Here is a 22,226-nt window from a genome sequence, read left to right on the forward strand (position 1 = left end):
GTTCATCATTTTCTAAGCAAAGAGAATGTTGAAAGTCTTAAGGTGCAATGACAATGCCAAGTCCATTCTTTCAGTTTCACACTTTCATACATTTCAAAATCTTGTCATGAGTAGTGCTGCAAGGACTACTGATTAAATTGTATCATTAGTACTTGCAATAAACACTGCTCTGGGTTTGAGTTGTCTTTAAACAAACTATGGTTAAACAACCTGTCAAATTTTTTTTTTTTTAAAGTTCAATCTGTGTCATTTACATAAAATATCAGCAAAACCTAAAGTCACTTTCAGAAAAAGTCTGATCAGTGAAACTAGTGCTTTTAGTATTCTCTCTGAGCAATGACACTTAGTAGCTTTTATCTTTTATTTTTCTATCTTACTTATAAAATTTGTGTTAAAATAAAAAAAACCTGTCAAAAAGACTACTTTCTTTCATTCTTTGAGCTTACAAACAATATGCAATTTCCAATATCTACAATAGAACAAATTATTATTCACTGTATAAACCAATGATTGTAGAAAAGAACTTTTCTGCAATCATTGGTACAAACACAAGTATTTGCAAATGTAACTGGTTGCTTAACAGTGTGAATTTCTTTTTTTCATCTGTTTATTGTTTTTGTTACAGCTTAGGAATAATGCACTGCCGTTATATTTTGTGGTGTCTGAATTCAGAGATGTGTAACAGTGAACATTTTAAGTCTATATTTTGAGATATTTTGATTACATTTACAATGAAGCTTAACACACACTTGGACCTTGTTTTATCAGTCATACACAAAAAGTTGAAATGCAGAAAGTGTGATCACACGGATTCATCTGAAATCTTAAAACTAAATAAATTATGAATCCATCATAAGCCTCGCACCTAGGTCTGTGTATTTCAGGTGTGTGAAATAAATTAAAATAAAAGTGTAAAGCCTCCATATGTAAACATTTGGATCTTGTCTACCATTCTGCCCTCTGCCCTTTATTATTGGCCATTATTTTAGTACTCATCACTGCCTTTTATTTGAGTAAGTCTCTCATAAGGTTCTCATTTGGAACCTTCCTATTTGCATACATTTTATGCTGGTCTGGTGCGGAGTCATATCAGTTGTTCTGATGCCTGGCTTTCACTGCACATTTGTACTTAGCTGGCTGAACTGCTTTTAGTACTCTATACACTAACAATTAATTATCTGGTAACTTTGTCTGTATCTTAGTGTTTGTCTCTTTCATGTGTATTATGTATACTCAGTTAACCCTATTTTGTATTCTTTAGTTAATTGAGTGTCTTTCCTTGAGATGTACAATATGTGGTTTTTAAAGGCATAAGAACTGCTGGATAAGATTTTTACTGCAGTCCTAGTTTTGATTGCCAAGTTTACACCTTAGAAGCAGGATGTTGACAGTATTTCTACTGGAATATTTAGTCTTGGTATTTTTCTAGAATGTGTTGTCGGTACTTTGGGTGTGTGTGTTAACACTAAGAGCAAGTTTGACTGCATTACACTGTAATCCCAGTTACTGGCAAAGGCAAAAAGAAAAACAAAAGAACATTTCTAACTGTTCCGGCAGAGTAATTATAAAAACTGCGCAGACTAGGCAGAGAAAACAAAATGCAATGCAGAAAAGGATTATAACTAGGGCGACCAACCGTCTTCTTTTCCCCAGACATGTCCTCTTTTCACGGTCTGTCTGGGGCGTCTGGGGGGATTTTCGAGATCGATAAAAATGTCCAGGTTTTCCTATAGGGCTTTGGAGTTGACGTCACGCCGCAATGTGTTGTGGGAGCGCGGCGCCATTTTCCGGGTCCACAAATCAAAACAAACACACTGTGTTGGAACGACGACAACAAGAAACATGCTTAAAAGCAGCTGAAAAGAAAACGGATGGTATAGAGACCGATTGCATCCAGAGGCGAAGCGGCGGCACTTGCAGAAAATTGCGTGCATTGGAAATGTGGACCTGTATGAAATACGGCCGTGGAGTAGAAACCCTGAAGACCAACCGCTATTGACGTAGCCTGATATACAGGGTGGGCCATTTATATGGATACACCGTAAGAATAAAGTTATGTTGAAACCAAGCACACCATTGTTTTTCTTGTGACATTACCAATAAGTTTGATGTGTCACATGGCCCTCTTCCTATTGAAAAAACAAAAGTTGTATCCAAGATGGCCGACTTCTAAATGGCCACCATGGTCACCACCCATCTTGAGGAGTTTGCCCCCTCACATATACTAATGTGCCACAAACAGGACTTTAATATCACCAACCATTCCCATGTTATTACAGTGTATCCATATAAATGGCCCACCCTGTATTTTCGTCCCTTGTCTGTGGAGTCAGCGCGTACAAGTCGTCAATCAAACAAAGGTAAGTCAGCTCAAGTACTGCGAGTAAAATGCGTTTGATTTCCCTCCGAACATTCAAATTAGTGCAGCATAAATTCATTCATGAGGGGGAAATTACAGTGAGAACATGTGGAGGCTCTGTAAGAGGGATAACATAGTGAGTTCAGTGCATTGATGTGACATTGTCCTGAAGGATTTAGTCATTCTCTATGGTTAAAGAAATTTATTCATATTTATTATAAATAATTCTAATTATACATCTTGCTTCCACGTTTGTATCCTGTGTCACTAAAAATACATTTTATTTTAATTTTATACATTGCAGAATCTCCTTATCATATTAAGTGATTCATAATTGTCCCTTTATGCTTGTCTGTGTGTGTTTCAGGTACTGCACTCTCAAAGACTGAATGAACCAGCCCAGCATTGGAGCCATGGGTCACTGTGAGCATCACAGGAAAGGTTGAAGCCGCCCACTGCCCCTGTATGGCCGGAGTCGCAGAGACCTGCAGCCATGTCACTGCTCTTCTGTTTAATGTAGAAGCAACAGTGTTGATCGTGGCGCAAGGACTGTTACAGATGAACCTGCATACTGGGTTTTGCCTGGTAATATGACCAAGATACAGCCAGAGGTTGGCCATAAGATAGACTTCTCCTCTTCAGCTGCCCCCCAAAAAACAGACCATCCGTACTGAAAGGTAAAAGGAGCCGTCCTCAAAAAAGGAAAATCCCACCTACTACTGTGGAGGAGTTGTCACCACTATTGGATACTTTGCTGGAACACAGTAAAGCTGTGGGTTGTGGGAATGACCCATAATGTTTTATCTAGATTTATCCCTGAAGTGCACTGCCATGTAAATAATTTGTATTTACTGTACTAAAAATGTCTGGAGCACACCAAAAGATATTTGGAAATGGAAGAGAACTGGATATCAGCTCGTCTCACAGCTGCTATCCAGGCTAGACTCCTTCGTTTGGTAACATCCGATACATGAGCTCCCTCATATTGCTTCCAGGTGGGGAAAGAATGAAAAGACAAACCCTTTTTAAGCTTATTCTCTTGCCGGTCGTGCGATCGAACATTGCAGCGGACCGCACAGCAAGAACGAACCATGGCTGTTGTGTGTGCCTTCGCTCCTTTTTCGCTTGCACTTTGGTTGGACCCAGAAAATGGCGCATCAGGCCAAAATCCTTTCCACGCCCACTCCCGTGACATCACGCTCCAAAGACCTATATTCTGACAGAGGACCCATGTGTGTGACGTTGGCTGAGCCCCACAGGAAATCTTTGAGCTGCTGTCAAGAGGAAGAGGAGAAACGTCGGACCCAACAATACAGGTAAATTCAAGGCTGCTATAAAAGCAACCAAGGCTTTGGTAACATTTCAGCAGTGCCACAAGCTGATCACATCCATGCTACTTTCTACTGATGCAGTAAATTGTGACAACCAATCACTGAGAGTATAACTGACCACACCTTCATAATTATTTCTATATAGTAAACCTTTTTTTGATTGATTTAAAGATTAACTCTGAAAAACTAGATTTCTGGTTTTCATCAGTTATACGCCATAACCATCAAAATAATAATTTCAAAAAGAGCCTTAGCATGTTTAGTTTTATATATAATGAATTTAAAATAAAAAAAAAAAGGCTATGAAAAGCAATAATTAGACTCTGACACAAAGGACAAAGATCATGACTCAGTTCTACTGGCAAGCTCAAGTGAAGGTCACAACACACACCCAGATAGATAACCATTTAGGAAAGAATTTAACACACTTGCTTATCTGATAAGAAAAAAGTCTGTCTCTGGTGAGTGGTTTAACCCTTACGTAGTCTGCATGTGAACACAAAAACAAAAAAACACTGGTGACCGCCACTGCAATCCCTCAGCCTCCTAGTAATTTGAAAATCCTCGATGACTTCCTTCTTGAGTTATCACATTCACAAGATTTCCAGAAAACATGACATCTGACCTTGAGGTTTTCAAAAGTATTTCAAATTATTCATAAATCTTTATTTGCTTTTCCAGTTGCACAAAGTAACTTAAGCATTTCACATTGGTGTGCCAGGCTATTGCTAATGTCTCTGTTTGCAAGAAGGAAGCAAGTGTCCTGCAGGTTTTAGATGTGTCCTTGATCCAACAAAGCTGATTCAAATTGCTAAATTACCTCCTCAACATGTCTTGTAGTTCTCCAGAGGTCTGGTAATGAACTAGTCATTTGATTCAGGCTTGTTGACCCAGGGTGACATCTAAAACCTGCAGGACACCGGACCTCGAGGCCTGGAGTTGCCCACCCCTGGTTTAGCAGATACTCTGTGATGGTTTTTGTTTTGTTTTCAGTCTTACTTTAACTTTATGCTGCGTACATTAGCTAATTCATTCATTCTGAAAAGGATTTGAATGTAACATAATTTATTGTCATTTCACAAATGGTGGATTGAACTACGACAATTTTATGGCTTGGGGCAGGGGGACACCTGTCTGATGTGGTCATTAGTAAAGTATTACATCACTTTAAACTATTTGTTGATCAACTCCAGAGTAAAGTTGCTAAAGTTAAGTAAAGAAAAACTGGAAACAAAAATGCAAAAAAATAAAAGTCTGTAATTTTAGTCTTTGTCAGTTTGGTTACATTTGTGAACACAGCCTGCTTGGTGAGTTGTCTACATGACTGTGAGTACGCCGCCTAAATACAGTGTTGTGATTGTTCTGTAATGCCCCTCCGGTGGTCCTCCTTGGGCTCTCGCACTCTGGGGCCTCTGGATGTCTGGGGCCTGGATCTCCTCCATGCCTGCTTCATGCCCTGGGGGACGGGGCTATGGCTCTCTACATCCTCTTGCAGACCATTACATGTGGAAACCATTTGAATACAAGCGCGCCGATCCACACAGGTGTGCACACGGGTGTTCACTGTTCGTAGACTTAAATTACACCTTTCTTGGCTGCTACTTCAAAGCACATTGTGCGCTGTCTGTCCTGCGTGCTGCACAACAACATTGAATATTTATTATTTACTGCTGTTTACACTTAGCTAGATTAATGCGATGGTGTTGTGTTTAGTATGTTGCTTTGGTTTTTTTTTTTGCTTGTTTTCTATTCTTTTTCTCTCAACAGGTGATCCAGGAGATTTTTTTTCCCTTTCTCACTGTCCCTCTCCCCTTCTGTTTTTCTTTTCCTTCCTCTTTCTTTCTCCCTTTCCTATCCCTCACTCATGTCTGTCCCGTCTGTAACAACTGAAAATAAAATAAAATAAACAATAAAAACAAAGGTAGATCAAATGGACCTATACGGCAATGCCACGATGATCCATTTGGCAAAATAAATCCATTGGGTATCCTTGTTGGTCTTCAGGCAACAATTCTGACGGCTAAAGAACCAAACGGGACAGGCAAAAAGAAGAAGAAGAAGAAGAAGAAAAAAAAAAAAAGAACTCCTTTGCTGACATTCTTTCCACATACTCGACAGCAGTAGAAGTGTGAACGCAACAGATAAGCAAATCAGTTAAAGTGCTCAGGACATGCATGCTGTGCTAAACCAAAAGTAAAGTACTTGTGAAGCCTGATAGAGACACGGATCTAATTTTCACTGTATGAAAGAGCCGTTTGCAGCAGCCATTATTTAAAATTAGCATACAAAATGTATAATGTAGTGCTGCAGTGAGGCAGCAGCTTTTTTTTTTTTTAGTATACTGCTGAAAGAATTGAGGGAAAACTCGACCGTCTCAATATAACAGGGTCATTTAAACTGATATCAGCTGAATCAGTCCAGTTACAAAGCATAAGCTGCTGTTATTCACTCTCGCCTGCTTTGATGAAAATGGAAGTGACAGATAGATATCTGTGAAGTTTGACTTTGAAGTTGATGTACTGTGACCAAGTCTTACATTTTTTTGAGAAGTGTACAATTGGATTATCGTGGCCCATATAATAATAATAATAATAATAATAATGATAATAATAAGGAAGTTTACTGTTATCCTATCTTTCATCAACAATAACTACTGTTTGTTTTACTTTCCACTTCCTTTCAATAACCTGTCTAAATATGAAACCCTGATCATCTTTATGAGTACATATACATTCATCTCCAAATACAAAAATCAATATGCAAACAGAAGTGGTGAAAATCTATTTTATTCAGGAAACTCCTATTCAATCTAACGTATATCCATGAAAAATATAAAGAAATCAAAATGATTAAAAAAAGTAACCACACTGGCAAACTTCTCAACTTCTTCCATCTAAATCATTTACATACAAAAATGAGTTACGGATAAATCTTTAGACAAAACAAATGGAAGTTCCCACTATAGTGTGGATGGCATTAGTTCTTTACTCTACCGAGGTGGAAAGCCTCTATGTGGCCCTCCCCTACCCCTGAACCCTCCCCTGTCTCCACGGAAATTTGGTCGGTTTCTTTCTCGACCTCTGTCTCCCCCTCTTCCAGCATTTGGCCCACCACGCCCCCCTCTGGGTGCTCCGCCACCACGGTCCGACTTAAGTTTAACAGGGGGAGACTTGGGCCGGAGCCTCTCTATTTCTTCAGTGCAGCCAGACAGATGGCAGTTAGGTAAACCAAAATGTGCAGCGTAGGTTTCTGGGTTAAAGTTGGTGTTTGTCAAAGTAGGACCCACTGTCAGCCAGCCTAGAATAAGAGAGTGGAAAAAAAGAAACAATATGTGTAATGACAAACAAGAACAGAAGACAGAGAAATTGAATTGAAAAATAAGTAAATAAAATGTTGTCAACTAATTTTAAGTCAACATATTTTCCAAAGAAAAGCACATATCCATCGTACCTGGTCTGATGGTAGAGTCTCTTCCAAACAGGTGCAACCTCCTGCGGCCCAAACAGAAGTGCTCAATGATGTGGAAGATCTCCACAGGCTTCTCTACATTTCCCATCTCAGGCTCTTCAGTGATGATCAAGTCAATGTCTACATTGGCATGGATGAAGTCTCCATCAGTACTCCTACGCACTGTTCCTTTGATTCCCATTAGGCAGTGTTCCTGGAAGGATTGTGTTGTTTGTCATCATGCATCATACTATACAATTAATCCCACAATTTACATCAATAATATACCAAATGTGTGTGTGTGTGTGTGTGTGTGTGTGTGTGTGTGTGTGTGTGTGTGTGTGTGTGTGTGTGTACAAAATACCTTGGTCCTTTGGAATACTGCTTTTGGATCCAGTGCCTTGGTCTTTCCTGGGTTATTCTTGTTGGTCTTAATCCAGCAGATATCCTCACACCTCCTAAAGCCCCACTTCCTCAAACACTGAAAAAGAAGAAATAAACGGTAGGTATTATGACATCCCAATGTATTGTACAGACTGAACAAGCATTGCATTTAAAGCTGTTTAACTGAAAATAAATAAATAACCTTTACTGTAGGCTAGGTCAATGGGTAACTCGTATATAATGTAAATTCAACTGCAAATCGTTATCTTTAAAAGAAAGCATATTTCTGGACTTCCTAAAGTTAGGCTCAGTTAATAATAATAATGGATTGCATTTATATAGCGCTTTTCGAGACCCTCAAAGCACTTTACAATTCCACTATTCATTCACACACTGGTGGAGGCAAACCACAGTTGTAGCCACAGCTGCCCTGGGGCAGGCTGCCATATCGTACCATCGGCCCCTCTGGCCAACACCAGTAGGCGGTAGGTGAAGTGTCTTGCCCAAGGACACAACGACCAAGACTGTCCGAGCCGGGGCTCGAACCGCCAACCTTGCGATTACAAGACGAACTGCCAACTCTTGAGCCATGATCGCCCCTACCAGTTACCACAAACTAGCAGTCACATGAAAAAGACAAAAAAAGGAAACTGAAAGAAAAGAGAGCATGTGATCGCTATTTAACCAGTGAGGATGAAACTTCGGCTACGTTCACACTGCAGGTCTTAATGCTCAATTCCAATTTTTTGATCAAATCTGATTTTTTTTTGACTGCTTGTTCACACTACAAATAAAATGTGACAGCAAACGCGCTCTAGTGTCAGGGCTCGCAAAATTTCAAAATCCCTGGTAGCCCTTCGGGCACAGACTCTTCAGTTATTTGTAGCCCAAAATAAATTTAAGTAGCCCGAATAAAAAAGAGAGTAATTTTTTTGATTGATGTTTTGTTTCCTGTTTTATTATTATTATTATTATTATTTATTAACCTTTATTTTACCAGGAAAAGATCTGTATGCTCGAGTGGGATGGCCTTCGTTGTCCTCCAGGAGGTTTGATCACTGGTGCATCTTTATTTACAAGGCCCTGCTTGGACAAATGCCCACCTATATTTGCGATCTGCTCACATGGAGGAGTACTGTTTCTTATAGCCTGCGTTCAAGCGATCTTCTTCTGCTCAAGGTTCCATTTGCCAGAACTGAACTGGGAAAGAGGGCTTTTACTTATGCTGCCCCTTTTACATGGAACATGATGCAAAAAGACTGGAAGATAGCAGATCTTATTTCATTAAATGCTTTTAAGTCCAAATTGAGAAAGCCAGAGAAAAATGTTTTTTAAAATGTAATTGTTACTTATAACATGTATGTAACTTTGTAATTTTAACATGTTGTCGCCTCTTGGCCAGGACTCCCTTGAAAAAGAGGTTTTTAATCTCAATGGGACTTTTCCTGGTAAAATAAAGGTTAATAAAATAATAACTGTGTAGAAGATGAATCAGTCTGTGTCAGATCCTGAATTTGAAATTTCCACTGAAGTCACGGGTAAGACGCAAGTGGAACCAAGATCTAGGCCATTTGCTTTTTGAAGTTTGCAAAGACTGCTAAATTTTGCCAGTGGTAGTTCACTCTTTGCAACATAGTACGCTGTTCTAAACAGATTTTTCAGGTTTATTTTTAGTATGTTATTTGCAATTGGTGTTTGTTCTGGGAAAGATATTGCAGACTGAGCAATAATGCATTTCTTGCATTTCTCATGGGTTCTAATGGGGACCTTTCTTAAAATGACTGGTCCCAGTAACAAAGGGCTTGTCGACTCAGAAATCGAGAGAAAACCAACAACACACCCGGCAGAACATTATGTTATTTACACGGGTGCACATAAGTTGTCCGCAGGTGCGCATTCGCTGTCAAAATAAAAGACGCGCACCAGATAAGAAGTTGCAACGCGCGTTTGCGTCCATATAAAAAGCACTGTTTTTGTCCGCTAGAGTGGGATTTTCACGGCATATTCCGCACCACATCTCTGTGCGTTCATCATTTGTTTGAAGCCAGCTCACCTCCTGCAACCACTTTTCTGAGAATACGCGCTCCTTTTGTGGTTCGGACTCCTGACATTTGTTTGGAGGTGGAGGAACACCAAAGTAATTGCTTAAAGGAGCTTCTTCGACATCTTTAAGAGTTCTAAACAAATGTCTGTCCTCCTCCAGAAAATCTTATGTACGCAAACACGCGTTGCAACTTCTTATCTTGTGCGCGTTTTTTATTTTGACAGCGAATGCGCACCTGCGGACCACTTATGTGCAGCCCTGGTTATTTAGCTCGTCATATTGCAGCCACAGAAATTATTTTGTCCATGGAGCCATGAAGCTGCACTTTCTTTTTGCCTTATAGTCTGATTTGTCATAACTTTTCCATTTTGTGGTAAGCTTTTCTTTGGCTGTCACTTCTTCACCCTGACCTGTCTTATTTGGCTCAGCAGAACTAAAATATATATCCTGCTGCTTTTACACACACACACATAACGGTCAGCGATTCTCTGCGCAATCAACCTCTCATATGTTTAAGCTTGCTGCGGGAGATTTCACTTGTCATGTTTGCATAGTAAGCTAACGATTGATAAGACGATGTCAGAGGAATTGGTGCACAAATTATCATCACTCACAGATCAGTGCTGTCGCTCTCCATACACAGTTCGCGCGATTGCAAAGTGAAAGCAAAAAACAAGCACAAATTCAAACGCGATTTCAATATGTCACATATTGACAGTGGCTCACCGATGCCAATGACATAATTACCCAGCTACATTTCCAAAAGAATGCAAAAGCATTGACATATATTTTTCCTTCCTGATAGCCCGACGGGCAGGGCAGAGATAGATTTTGCTAGCCCGACTGGAAAAATCGCTAGCCCCGGGACGTCGGCCTAGCGATTTTGTGAGCCCTGTGTAACATGATATGTAAAAGATTTTTAAATTTAAAGGCACTGATTTTTTTTTCTTTTCAAATTGCTTTGGTGATGCTAACCTAGATTTTACCCAGAAGATTTAGTGCAACCAATGTGACAACGGGTTAACTTGAAAGAGAAGGGAAAAAAATAAGTAGTGAAGGAAGAATTATAACGCTGTCATTTTCAGTTACTTCTTAAGTAATCAGCAGCCAAGCATATGTAAGATAAACAAGTTTTATTCTGGCAGGTGTTGCCAAACCAGAAGTGTCAGTTTTGTTTCCCAGCATGAGCATTTGACTTGGACTGAGGATAGTCTGTGGAATGTTTCCTAACTAATTAAATTATTCATTCAGTGCCAGTTTCTATTATAACACTATACTACTTGCACTGTAAACATTTATGCTGTTTAAGTACTCTTATATTTAAATTAGGGCTGCCACAATTAGTCGACTAGTCATGATTACATCGACGATTTTGATCGTCGACGACTGATTTAATAGTCGATGCCTCGTTTGAAGCTTTGTAAGATCACAAAAGACGCAGGAATAAGTAGTAGGATTTAAGAGTGTAAGGGCTAGTGATTTTGCGAGCCCTGAGTGTGAACGCTCAAAGTGTCCCGCATGCACAAAAGAAGATGTCACACACAACGCGCTCTGTTTAGACCCAGACCAAACAGTATTGTTTGACTGATGGCCGGTAATATGAAGACTTGTTTCGGACTTTACGTTTCCCAATTTTGCTTTAAGTTATAAAGTTATTTTGTTATTTACACATAATAATTATCCTTATTGCTGTTTTAGAGGAGCGCTGCTTCAGAGGATAGTTGCAGATTTCTGTCAGAATCTGCAGATTATACAGTACAAATAAAATGTTCACGTTTCTCCAACGTTCCAAACAGTTTCACTGGATGGCCAGCAAGCGTTTGCGATGTCTTCTTGGGCGCTGATAATTGGCGTCTGTCTTGTGTCAGTGACATAGAAGACGGATTTAATGCGACATGACCATTCAAACAGCAGTCGCTTTCTAAAACATCAGATATGTATCGGACTCAGTACCACATACGAAAGTGATCCAGATCGGATTTGAAAATATCGGATTTGTGCCGTTCACGCTGTCATACCATGATCGGATATGGGTCGCATAGGGTCAAAAAAAGTCGGATTTGATGTGCTTTCGCCTGCACTGTGAACGTAGCCTAAGAGGAATTTCCTCTTAACTTTGATACTATTCTGTGGCAATTTTATTTTTTTAGAAAGTGCAAATGTTGAGGTTCAAACATTCATTCCAAATCATTTTATTCTTATGTCAACGTGTGAACATATTTTTCTAAGGTCAGAACAGATCAGACTGTAAGTAATCTGTATTTAAAAACTGTAAAGCACATTTATGTCACAAGATTTATGTTGGTATGTGTTATATAATTTATTCTGAGTTTATTGGCAATCTGCAATGTCCAGCGATAACTTTCTCGGTCTTTACACTGATGACAGGGAACTGTTCCTTAGATAGAGAACAGCTGGATTGCAATTTAAGTGTTCGCCAAGATGGACATTTCTACAGATTAAAGAATTCTAGGAAGTCTTCTGTTATCAACTCAATGAATGAGGAAACGAAACTGAGTCATACAGATTATTAAAACTGGGCAGGACCACAGGATAAGCTTGTTTTCTTTTTTCCAAATACAACATACCATTATAAAGCACCTTGAGGCAACTGTTGTTATGATTTAGAGCTGTACATATACAATTGAATTGAATTGAATTAAATTAAATTCCTTCTCTCTTTCTTCCTGTAAATATCCTTCTAGATGGGAAAACCAACAGACCTCCCCTCATCTCTTGATTAACTCAGATTTTCCCTAAACCTGCTTTCTAGAACAGGGTCCTGATATCAATAAATTTTCATTTCTCCAACTGTCAAAGAAAAATAACATCGACATAAACATTTTTAAGTTCAAAGCAAAAGTAGATATATTCTTCCCCTAAAACTCATAAATCAGACTTAGATTAATGTATCTCTATAAAATTATTACATAACCTAATTAATTAAAATTCACTTTCCTGATGTCTAACTCGGGGATAAGAAGCATGCTGAATTAGGTTCTGAGCAACTGAAAATATGTCAATCCTTAATATGGCAAACCGGGAACCAGTAAATCAAATTATTATCTACTAAATTCTGGATAATTGTGGATTTTTCTGGTGGTAGGGTTTGTATTTTTTTTGTTGTTGTTTAGCCACAACATTAAAACCACTAACAGGTAAAGTGTCTAAAATTGATCAACCTGTTACAATGAGAAATTTTGGCTCACTCCAGGACTGAATGCTTTTTTTAATGAATAAAAAATTGCGTTACCATCCTGCCCAGGTCCAGTCCTTCACCAGAGCCACACCAGAGAAAGACAAAGGAACGTAGAGCAGATATCTCTTCTATCTCCAGTCTCATGAGCTATAATAGGAGAGTGAAGGGAATGGAAAGAGGAATAAGCGTAAATTAGAAGAACACTCCATGCTGAGTAAGTAACTACTACTTACTTAACTCTTCTTTTCTAGCTCATAGGCTACCTTTGTATTAAAAAAAAAAAAACCTGCAGGAGATAAAGCCATTCCTTTTTTTCAGTCCTGTCTGGCAGCTTTTGCAATCAGAATTATGACACATTTTAACAGACTTTCACATCAGCAGATAAACAGTGCCATTTGGGATGCTGGCTGTTTTACAGGTACAAACTGTTTGCTGTCCTTGGAGTCATGTTTCAAACCAACCCCTACCTCACCTTCACACACAAGATAATAACTTCTGTAGCTTATTTATTTTAGTTTTGTAGTGTTTTTTAAAAACAGTAAGAGTTTTCAGTATTTAATTACATGCTAGTCCAAACCAGTAAATGCAAACCAGTCAGAAATAGTATACATACATCATCCCAGGTCCAGAAGCGTTCAGTGTGGCTTATGCCTGATTCTCTGTAGTATTCCTCTAGAGGAGGTTCAAGCAAAATCACATCAAATTTGCACTTCAAATCCTTCAGGTCAAAGTGCTCTGGGTCTGCCTGGAGGTACCTAAACACACAGACAAACGTACCGAACTTGAAATGGTCAGTGACTACTTTACAGTGCATCTGGAACATATTCACGGTGCATCGCTTGTTCCATATCTTGTTATACACTTTTTACAGCTTTTTCCAAAATTGATTACATTTACTTTTACCTCAAATTCAACAAACAATAAACCAGTGTCAAAGTAAAGAAAAAAAGTTTATTTGAAATTCTTGCAAAGTTAATAAAAATGTAAAACAAACAAACAAAAATATAACATGCATATAAGTATATACAGCCTTCACTTAATACTTTGTTAAAACCTACTTGGCAGCAATTACAGCCTCCAAGTAGGTTTTATTTTATGTATGAAGCTACAAGCTTGGTACATCTCTTTTTGGGCAATTTCTCCCATTTGCTTTCGTAGAACTTCTCTCAGGTTGACGTGCGACCAACCTATGAAACGTCCTAGTGGTTCCAAACTTCGATGGAGGCCATTGTGCTCATCGTGATCTTCAACCCTGCAGAAATGTTTATGTACCCTTCACCAGATCCTGTCTCAGATGTCTACAGACAATTTCTTGGACTTCATGGCTTGGTTTGTGCTCTGACATGACCTATCAACTATGGGACCTTATATAGACAGGTGTGCCTTTCCAAAGCATGTTCAATCAACTGAATTTAGAAAAAGTGGACTCCAATCTTGATGTGGAAACATTTGTAAGATAATCAGTGAAAAGAAGATGCACCAGAGCTCAAATTTAAATGTGTTAGCAAAGGCTGTAAATACTTCTGTAGATGTTATATTTTTGTTGTATTTTATTTTAATATATACATAAGAAAAACTTTAAAAAAATCAAATCAAATTAAGGGATTTTGGGGTGAAAAAATAATTTTATCCCTTTTAAAATAAGGCTGTAACATGACGAAGTGCTGTGAACACATTCCAGATGGACTGTAATTCAAGCATAAATTAATTGCACTCATAATCAGATAAACATTAGTATTCATTTAGCATACATGGGAGGGGTGTTGGTAGTGGCGATGAGTTCGTCCTTCAGTCTGATCAACTCTCGAAGTTTAGGGTATTCTTCAAATCGGTCGGCCAAGCCTTTAAAACAGGCGACACAGAGGTCAGACTCACATACATGAATATAAAACAATCAAATAGCAAGCACACACTTACCAACATCTCTGATGAAGTTCTGTGGCCTATGCCCAGTGTCCACAAAATGCTGGCAGTAGTCATTGTGAGGATTCAATGACTGGGTACCCTGAGAATGAAAGAAAATTGCCATATAAAGACAAACAACATGTGAACCTGTGTTTTATCATACCTTTAATATGTGCCATTTTAAAATATTTAATATTTTTTTATAGCACATATTTTTCTTCATCCTGATTGGATGTAGATCACTGACAATCTTGTGCGTTTTGCACTGTCAAAGGCCCCTGAGGTAGCACCCAAAAGGCAGAGGATGATGCTAACCATTGCACAAAAAGTTGGACTTCTGGACATGCTGAAGGAAGGCAGAAATTACCGGATTTTTCGGACCACAAGGCACACCGGATTATAAGATTATAAGAACAAAACAGTCAGATAAGTCAAACTTTACTCAACTCATTCTTCTTGCTTCCTCTACTTCCGTACCATTGATTCATTAATGTTGACTTCTCTCGCAGCTGCTCTATTCCCATGTTCTGGACCCTGAACATGAACCCCTGAAAACAGGGTTTGATCTTTGGTTTCATTCTATAATACTGGACTTATTTTTCTATGAAGGTTTGAACTTTGAGAGTGTTTAAACAAGAGAGAAAAGTGTGAAAAGTTCACGCCTGTCTGAGAAAAGTGTATAAAGTGTGTAGTTAGGGGTTTTACAGCCTTAAAACATCTATAATAATTGTAAATAATAAAGCTGACTACTTTGCGGATTTCACTTATCGTGGGTTATTTTTAGAACGTAACTCCCGTGATAAATGAGGGACCACTGTATTACAAAAATATAAAATTTGTGGAACGTGATAAAATATGGAATCATATGTAAATATCAACACTTCACCGAGTTCTTTTGATTCCTCAGAGGCATCCAATGGAAGACAAAACACTGCTCAGTAGACCATTTAACACTTTATTACTTCTAGAAGGGAGATGCGTCCTGCATGACACGCTGCCGCAGATCTCAAAATGGCGGTGTGCCCCTAACAGTTTTATTACAGAAGCTCTCTCATTCTAGTCTAAACAACAGTGTCTCAGTAACTTTCCACTAGAGATGGTGCTCTCTTATCTGCATTTTCCCAGGCAAGCATGAGCGGGAGTCTGCAGCTTTCCACTCCCCAAGGACACATGGTCTAATGCCTTTATTTTTCAGGGCTGTGTCCACTTAATACTACACTATATAACTTTATAACACTTATTATTAATAAAAAAAAAAGCATAGCAGTATTGAGGCACTGCAAATTATTTAATTCCAACACATATTAGGAACAAACTGTGAAAACATGAATAATCCTGTTCATATATCCCTTGCTTGCCAGAGCTGATTTTTGTTTGTAACAGTGAGACTACTCACTGATTTTATTACACTCTTAAATCCTACTACTTATTCCTGCGTCTTTTGTGATCTTACAAAGCTTCAAACGAGGCATCGACTATTAAATCAGTCGTCGACGATCAAAATCGTCGATGTAATCATGACTAGTCGACTAATTGTGGCAGCCCTAATTTAAATATAAGAGTACTTAAACAGCATAAATGTTTACAGTGCAAGTAGTATAGTGTTATAATAGAAACTGGCACTGAATGGATAATTTAATTAGTTAGGAAACATTCCACAGACTATCCTCAGTCCAAGTCAAATGCTCATGCTGGGAAACAAAACTGACACTTCTGGTTTGGCAACACCTGCCAGAATAAAACTTGTTTATCTTACATATGCTTGGCTGCTGATTACTTAAGAAGTAACTAAAAATGACAGCGTTATAATTCTTCCTTCACTACTTATTTTTTTCCCTTCTCTTTCAAGTTAACCCGTTGTCACATTGGTTGCACTAAATCTTCTGGGTAAAATCTAGGTTAGCATCACCAAAGCAATTTGAAAAGAAAAAAAAAATCAGTGCCTTTAAATTTAAAAATCTTTTACATATCATGTTACACAGGGCTCACAAAATCGCTAGGCTGACGTCCCGGGGCTAGCGATTTTTCCAGTCGGGCTAGCAAAATCTATCTCTGCCCTGCCCGTCGGGCTATCAGGAAGGAAAAATATATGTCAATGCTTTTGCATTCTTTTGGAAATGTAGCTGGGTAATTATGTCATTGGCATCGGTGAGCCACTGTCAATATGTGACATATTGAAATCGTGTTTGAATTTGTGCTTGTTTTTTGCTTTCACTTTGCAATCGTGCGAACTGTGTATAGAGAGCGACAGCACTGATTCGTGAGTGACGATAATTTGCGCACCAATTCCTCTGACATCGTCTTATCAATCGTTAGCTTACTATGCAAACATGACAAGTGAAATCTCCCGCAGCAAGCTTAAACATATGAGAGGTTGATCGCGCAGAGAATCGCTGAGCTTATGTGAGTGTGTGTGTGTAAAAGCAGCAGGATATATATTTTAGTTCTGCTGAGCCAAATAAGACAGGTCAGGGTGAAGAAGTGACAGCCAAAGAAAAGCTTACCACAAAATGGAAAAGTTATGACAAATCAGACTATAAGGCAAAAAGAAAGTGCAGCTTCATGGCTTCATGGACAAAAGAATTTCTGTGGCTGCAATATGACGAGCTAAATAACCAGGGCTGCACATAAGTGGTCCGCAGGTGCGCATTCGCTGTCAAAATAAAAAACACGCACAAGATAAGAAGTTGCAACGCGTGTTTGCGTACATAAGATTTTCTGGAGGAGGACAGACATTTGTTTAGAACTCTTAAAGATGTCGAAGAAGCTCCTTTAAGCAATTACTTTGGTGTTCCTCTACCTCCAAACAAATGTCAGAAGGAGTCCGAACCACAAAAGAAGCGCGTATTCTCAGAAAAGTGGTTGCAGGAGGTGAGCTGGCTTCAAACAAATGATGAACGCACAGAGATGTGGTGCGGAATGTGCCGTGAAAATCCCACTCTAGCGGACAAAAACAGTGCTTTTTATATGGACGCAAACGCGCGTTGCAACTTCTTATCTGGTGCGCGTCTTTTATTTTGACAGCGAATGCGCACCTGCGGACCACTTATGTGCACCCGTGTAAATAACATAATGTTCTGCCGGGTGTGTTGTTGGTTTTCTCTCGATTTCTGAGTCGACAAGCCCTTTGTTACTGGGACCAGTCATTTTAAGAAAGGTCCCCATTAGAACCCATGAGAAATGCAAGAAATGCATTATTGCTCAGTCTGCAATATCTTTCCCAGAACAAACACCAATTGCAAATAACATACTAAAAATAAACCTGAAAAATCTGTTTAGAACAGCGTACTATGTTGCAAAGAGTGAACTACCACTGGCAAAATTTAGCAGTCTTTGCAAACTTCAAAAAGCAAATGGCCTAGATCTTGGTTCCACTTGTCTCTTACCCGTGACTTCAGTGGAAATTTCAAATTCAGGATCTGACACAGACTGATTCATGTCCTACACAGTTCTTACAAGTTCATAGAAATTTCTGTTCAATTAGAACCAAGTGTTTGGGTTGATGATTGTAATTTTTATACAATGTTGTAATTTGTGTTTCAACAATTTTTTGATTAATGTTTTGTTTCTGTTACAATATTATACTTTAATGTATGGTTGGGCCACGAAGGATACACCCAACCCATCCTTCAAATCTGGGGAAATGAAGGACACATTTATCGGCCGCAGTTGCAGAAGCCATCAAATTTGGACAGCCTTCGTCGCATTGCTGTAACCTAACTGGCCTACAAATGCGGCCTCCGAAGGATGCGGCCTCTGAATTTGGACACAGCTACGATACCAGACACTGCTTCTTCTTCTTCGGGGTTTAACAGCAGCTGGCATCCTTGTACATGCAGTGCTGCCATCTTCTGTTTCAGTCCGTTATTACACTCTTAAATCCTATTACTTATTCCTGCGTCTTTTGTGATCTTACAAAGCTTCAAATGACGTGCTGACTATTAAATTAGTCATCGACGATTTTGCTAGCCATCGTAATCGTGACTTGTCGACTAATTGTGGCAGCCCTATTGTACAATAAGGTCAGATGCACTTCCTGGAAAAGGTACACCTTTTTTTCTTGTGAAAATGCGACAAAATGTCATTGCTTGGAAGGAAAAAAAAAAAAACAGGCATACAGGCAAGTTTGGCATTTGATGTCAAGGAAAATAATACACTTTGTAAATCATGTGGAACAACTTTCACTGGTAAAAACACAACAGACTTTGACACTTTATATTTTAGTCAACTGAATCAACTTTCAATTCAGTCTACTAGAATTTTGTGATATTTGGTCAACTACAACTAGACCAAACCAAATCAAAATTTGCTGTCAAAATTAATAAGATGCCACACTGATACATTTAATCACTTCTGTGATGGCTCTGCTCAGGATATGTGTGTGTGTGTGTGTGTGTGTGTGTGTGTGTGTGTGTGTGTGTGTGTGTGTGTGTGTGTGTGTGTGTGTGTGTGTAAAATGCCCCAAAACAGACAAATGTAGACAGAGAGCAGTGACTGAGACATCCTGCTGTGTTTTCACATCTGCTGAGTAATCTGTATCTCTAGGAAAGTCAAATTATAGTCCATTCAAAAATTTTCTTTTGCTTAAAGTTGCCGGATACTTTGTGTGGAAACAGGTTCTTAAAGTTGCCGGATACTTTGTGTGGAAACAGGTTCTTAAAGTTGCCGGATACTTTGTGTGGAAACAGGTTTTGCAAGTCCATATACAAGTGACTGTGAATGCAAAGAAAGAATTTCCCAACCTTAAGAAAAGTACTTGAGTCCTTGTACACCTCTTCATATGGGTTGGTTTCATCTGTTTGCTGCACTTCCAGCTCATCCTAAAACACAAACAGGCCCACATATGCATGTGTGTACAAATGACCTATCAGATTTACAATTATGACTATGACTAAGACTAAGACATAGATTATAACTATGTTTGGCAGACGAATGCAGCGGAATGAAAATTACAAAACAAAGCAAGAGAACGGTTAACTATATCGTCAACTATAACAAATACCACCACTGTTTAATATGAAGAAAAAGACTAAGACACAAATGTACAAAAAACATTAAATCAGTTAGATGTTAATCAAAGAGTGAGATGGGACATTGTCAGCCTGCTAAATCTGTCCACACTTTCATATATTTGTTCTAATACATCTGAATCGATGCATTTCGCACTATATCAAAATACAACTCTTACTTTGGGAAATGTAAATAAAAGCAGAATGCAATGATTTGCAAATCTTATAACCCATGTTTTATTTACTGCAGAAACTGAGAAAATGGACCATTTTAAGAAAAAAAAAATTGCTCATTATGAATTTGATGGCAATAACACTTCCCAAAACTGCTGGAACAAGGCCATGTTTACAGACTTTGGGGCTGGAGCCTATCCCAGCTATCATATTTTGCCGGCTCATTGCTGGGCTAACCATTTTGTTTGAATAAAATAGCAAAATGTCTCAATTTAAATATTTTACATGTTTTCTGTATTCTATTCGGTTCTATTGATTTGATTTATTAACACGCACAACATGCAAACTTCTCTGAAATTGTGATTGTAAATCTATACTTCACCTTACAATTCATTAACTTCAGTTATAATCTGTTAAAACCTTTAATGGGTTGTAGTTTTAATAATACTTGAAAGTATTAAATGGAAAAATGAACTAATACTTCCACCTTTTTCATAAGTCATTTGTATTTACGTCATTATAGTCACACAAAAGAGCAAAGTCAAACTCTGGCTCAAAGACAACATTTACCAGACAAGATTTTAGTAGATTAGTTTTGTCCTCCAATCCAGACCTTTACAAGCCTTTGTGTCCAAGTCACGCCACATTTCAAGGCACTCATGTATAGACGCTTGTAGAATAAGAGCCTTTATATCAACACTGATGATGTCAGTGATAACTTTAACTATATTGTAAGATAGACACTTTTGAACATAGCTTTGCTGTAGGCTCCGCCACTTTATCACACATTACTTACTACTGCCTATGGCACAATGTTACAATACTTAACTCCTCCTAACACATTCAGGCTTTTTAATTATGTTTTATTTATATACCAAATCTCATAAACTCAACATTTATGTGGTTACACTCACCTTTTGCTCTTCCACATCCTCTTCTGTGTCCTCTCCTTCAGTCTGTGCTTTCCTTTTAGAAGAAGGGGCTGTGCTGTCATATGAAGCCCTGCAACAACAAATACACCTCAATATTTCAACATGTCCTAAGTCCCAAAGGAAGCATTTGGTACTGAAAAAATGACAACACAGAGCGCACAAGATGGAAAAAAAAGAATGTGCATGCAGTAAACCCAAAGAGAAAAATGCTTCTGAGCATTTCTGCAGTTTAGTAAACGGACTGGGACTCGTAATGGTTCAGGGCAACTTGGGGGTTCAGTATGTTGCTTAATGATGCTTCAACATGTGGCGTTGAGGAATGATCCGCCGACCTTCTGATGGGTGGATGCTCCTCTCTACCGCCTGAGCCACAGCCACCATCAACAGTACCAACACTACAGCTTACCTGCATGTTTCTCTAGTCTCCTCGATCTCTTTTAGTTCGTCTTTACTGTGTAGGACTGCTCCGATGCTGTCTGCGCTTTCAGCTCCCAGCTGTGGTAACGACAGAACAAGTAAATGTAAAGGCCCTCCTGCTTGTGTTGTGTCAACCATACAGTGCCGACTATGAGGAAACATTTGCTTAATAAAACAACCCTTGGTGTTTTGTACTGCTGGTACATGACTCCATAGCGTTATGGATAATTGTAATGGGTCCTCAATGCGCTCAAATCTTTTATTTACACGTACATTGAGTCTGCTCCTCTCGAGGGCGACCACTGTGAATGTTTGAAAGGGATAGGCAAGTTATCGGCACTCATGCATCGATGTGTTGGACGGAAACTATATGAAAACCCATTTTGCATATAACACGCTTAGCTCCACGTTATTAATACAAATCCGTTAGGTTTGTAGATACGTTGAGAGGCAGCTTGGGGGCTCGTTGTGTACTTGCCTGTTGAGCTAACAGCTGCCGCCTAAGTTTTTGTCTCTCGCGTATCTCTTGAAGACGACTGTTCATTGCGTCTCATATACTGTGTTCTGACAAACTATTAAGTCCCCTTGGCCGCTGGTGTAAATAAAATATTTTCATATAACACTTATAGCTATCTGTAACAACAGCTAGCAACCGGCTAATGCAGGTTAACCGCTAAAAAAAAAAAGGAAAAGTCGATAGATGCAATTGATTTCAACACCCGCACGCTCAGGCTCAATTTATTGCCCTTCCGCCGGTGGAGTTTGTTCAAAATGAGAGTCAAAGGCACATGTGTATTTGAATTTTGTTATAGCTCGTATACAGTTATGCCTAACTGTATTGGTTAAATCATCAAAGTATGAACAATATTTGGGTCTTAAGAACAGAGCGATTTACCACCTGCCTCGGCGACTGCCGGTGTACGCCGGTATTAAATAAAGAGTGAATGCCTTTGTGATTGAACGGACGCAGCGTGATGATGTCACAATCGCTGACGTCTCGTGAGTCGTCTTCCAATCAGAGACGG

The 22,226-nt window shown here is 38.9% G+C and overlaps 1 protein-coding gene and 1 long non-coding RNA gene across 2 annotated transcripts; one reads left to right on the forward strand and one right to left on the reverse strand.

Moving 5' to 3' along the window:
- Nucleotides 1–6,460: 6,460 nt before the first annotated feature.
- mettl14 (methyltransferase like 14) lies at nucleotides 6,461–21,905 on the reverse strand. The gene is made up of 11 exons (XM_040024209.1): nucleotides 21,680–21,905; nucleotides 21,191–21,279; nucleotides 20,767–20,854; nucleotides 19,412–19,489; nucleotides 14,682–14,769; nucleotides 14,516–14,606; nucleotides 13,378–13,519; nucleotides 12,819–12,911; nucleotides 7,502–7,618; nucleotides 7,141–7,351; nucleotides 6,461–6,987 (listed from the first exon to the last, which is right to left on the reverse strand). Exons 1-11 carry the CDS (start codon nucleotides 21,743–21,745, stop codon nucleotides 6,680–6,682), a joined length of 1,371 nt encoding a protein of 456 aa, XP_039880143.1. The 5' UTR covers nucleotides 21,746–21,905; the 3' UTR covers nucleotides 6,461–6,679.
- Nucleotides 19,205–19,392, forward strand: LOC120728945. Its single transcript, XR_005694826.1, has 2 exons — nucleotides 19,205–19,285; nucleotides 19,322–19,392. It is a non-coding gene; the product is annotated as an uncharacterized LOC120728945 (long non-coding RNA).
- Nucleotides 21,906–22,226: the final 321 nt, after the last annotated feature.

Source organism: Simochromis diagramma, unplaced genomic scaffold, assembly GCF_900408965.1.
Source record: "Simochromis diagramma unplaced genomic scaffold, fSimDia1.1 OVJJ01000302.1, whole genome shotgun sequence".
Classification (NCBI taxonomy): Eukaryota; Metazoa; Chordata; class Actinopteri; order Cichliformes; family Cichlidae; genus Simochromis; species Simochromis diagramma.

Excerpts from the sequence above, each read along its gene's own strand:
- mettl14 (XM_040024209.1), bottom strand. The coding sequence starts at position 21,745 with ATGAACAGTCGTCTTCAAGAGATACGCGAGAGACAAAAACTTAGGCGG. Across the intron at positions 14,607-14,681 it reads GAACTTCATCAGAGATGTTG|GCTTGGCCGACCGATTTGAA; the intron begins GTAAGTGTGTGC and ends CCTGTTTTAAAG. Across the intron at positions 7,352-7,501 it reads CAGTATTCCAAAGGACCAAG|GAACACTGCCTAATGGGAAT; the intron begins GTATTTTGTACA and ends CAATCCTTCCAG.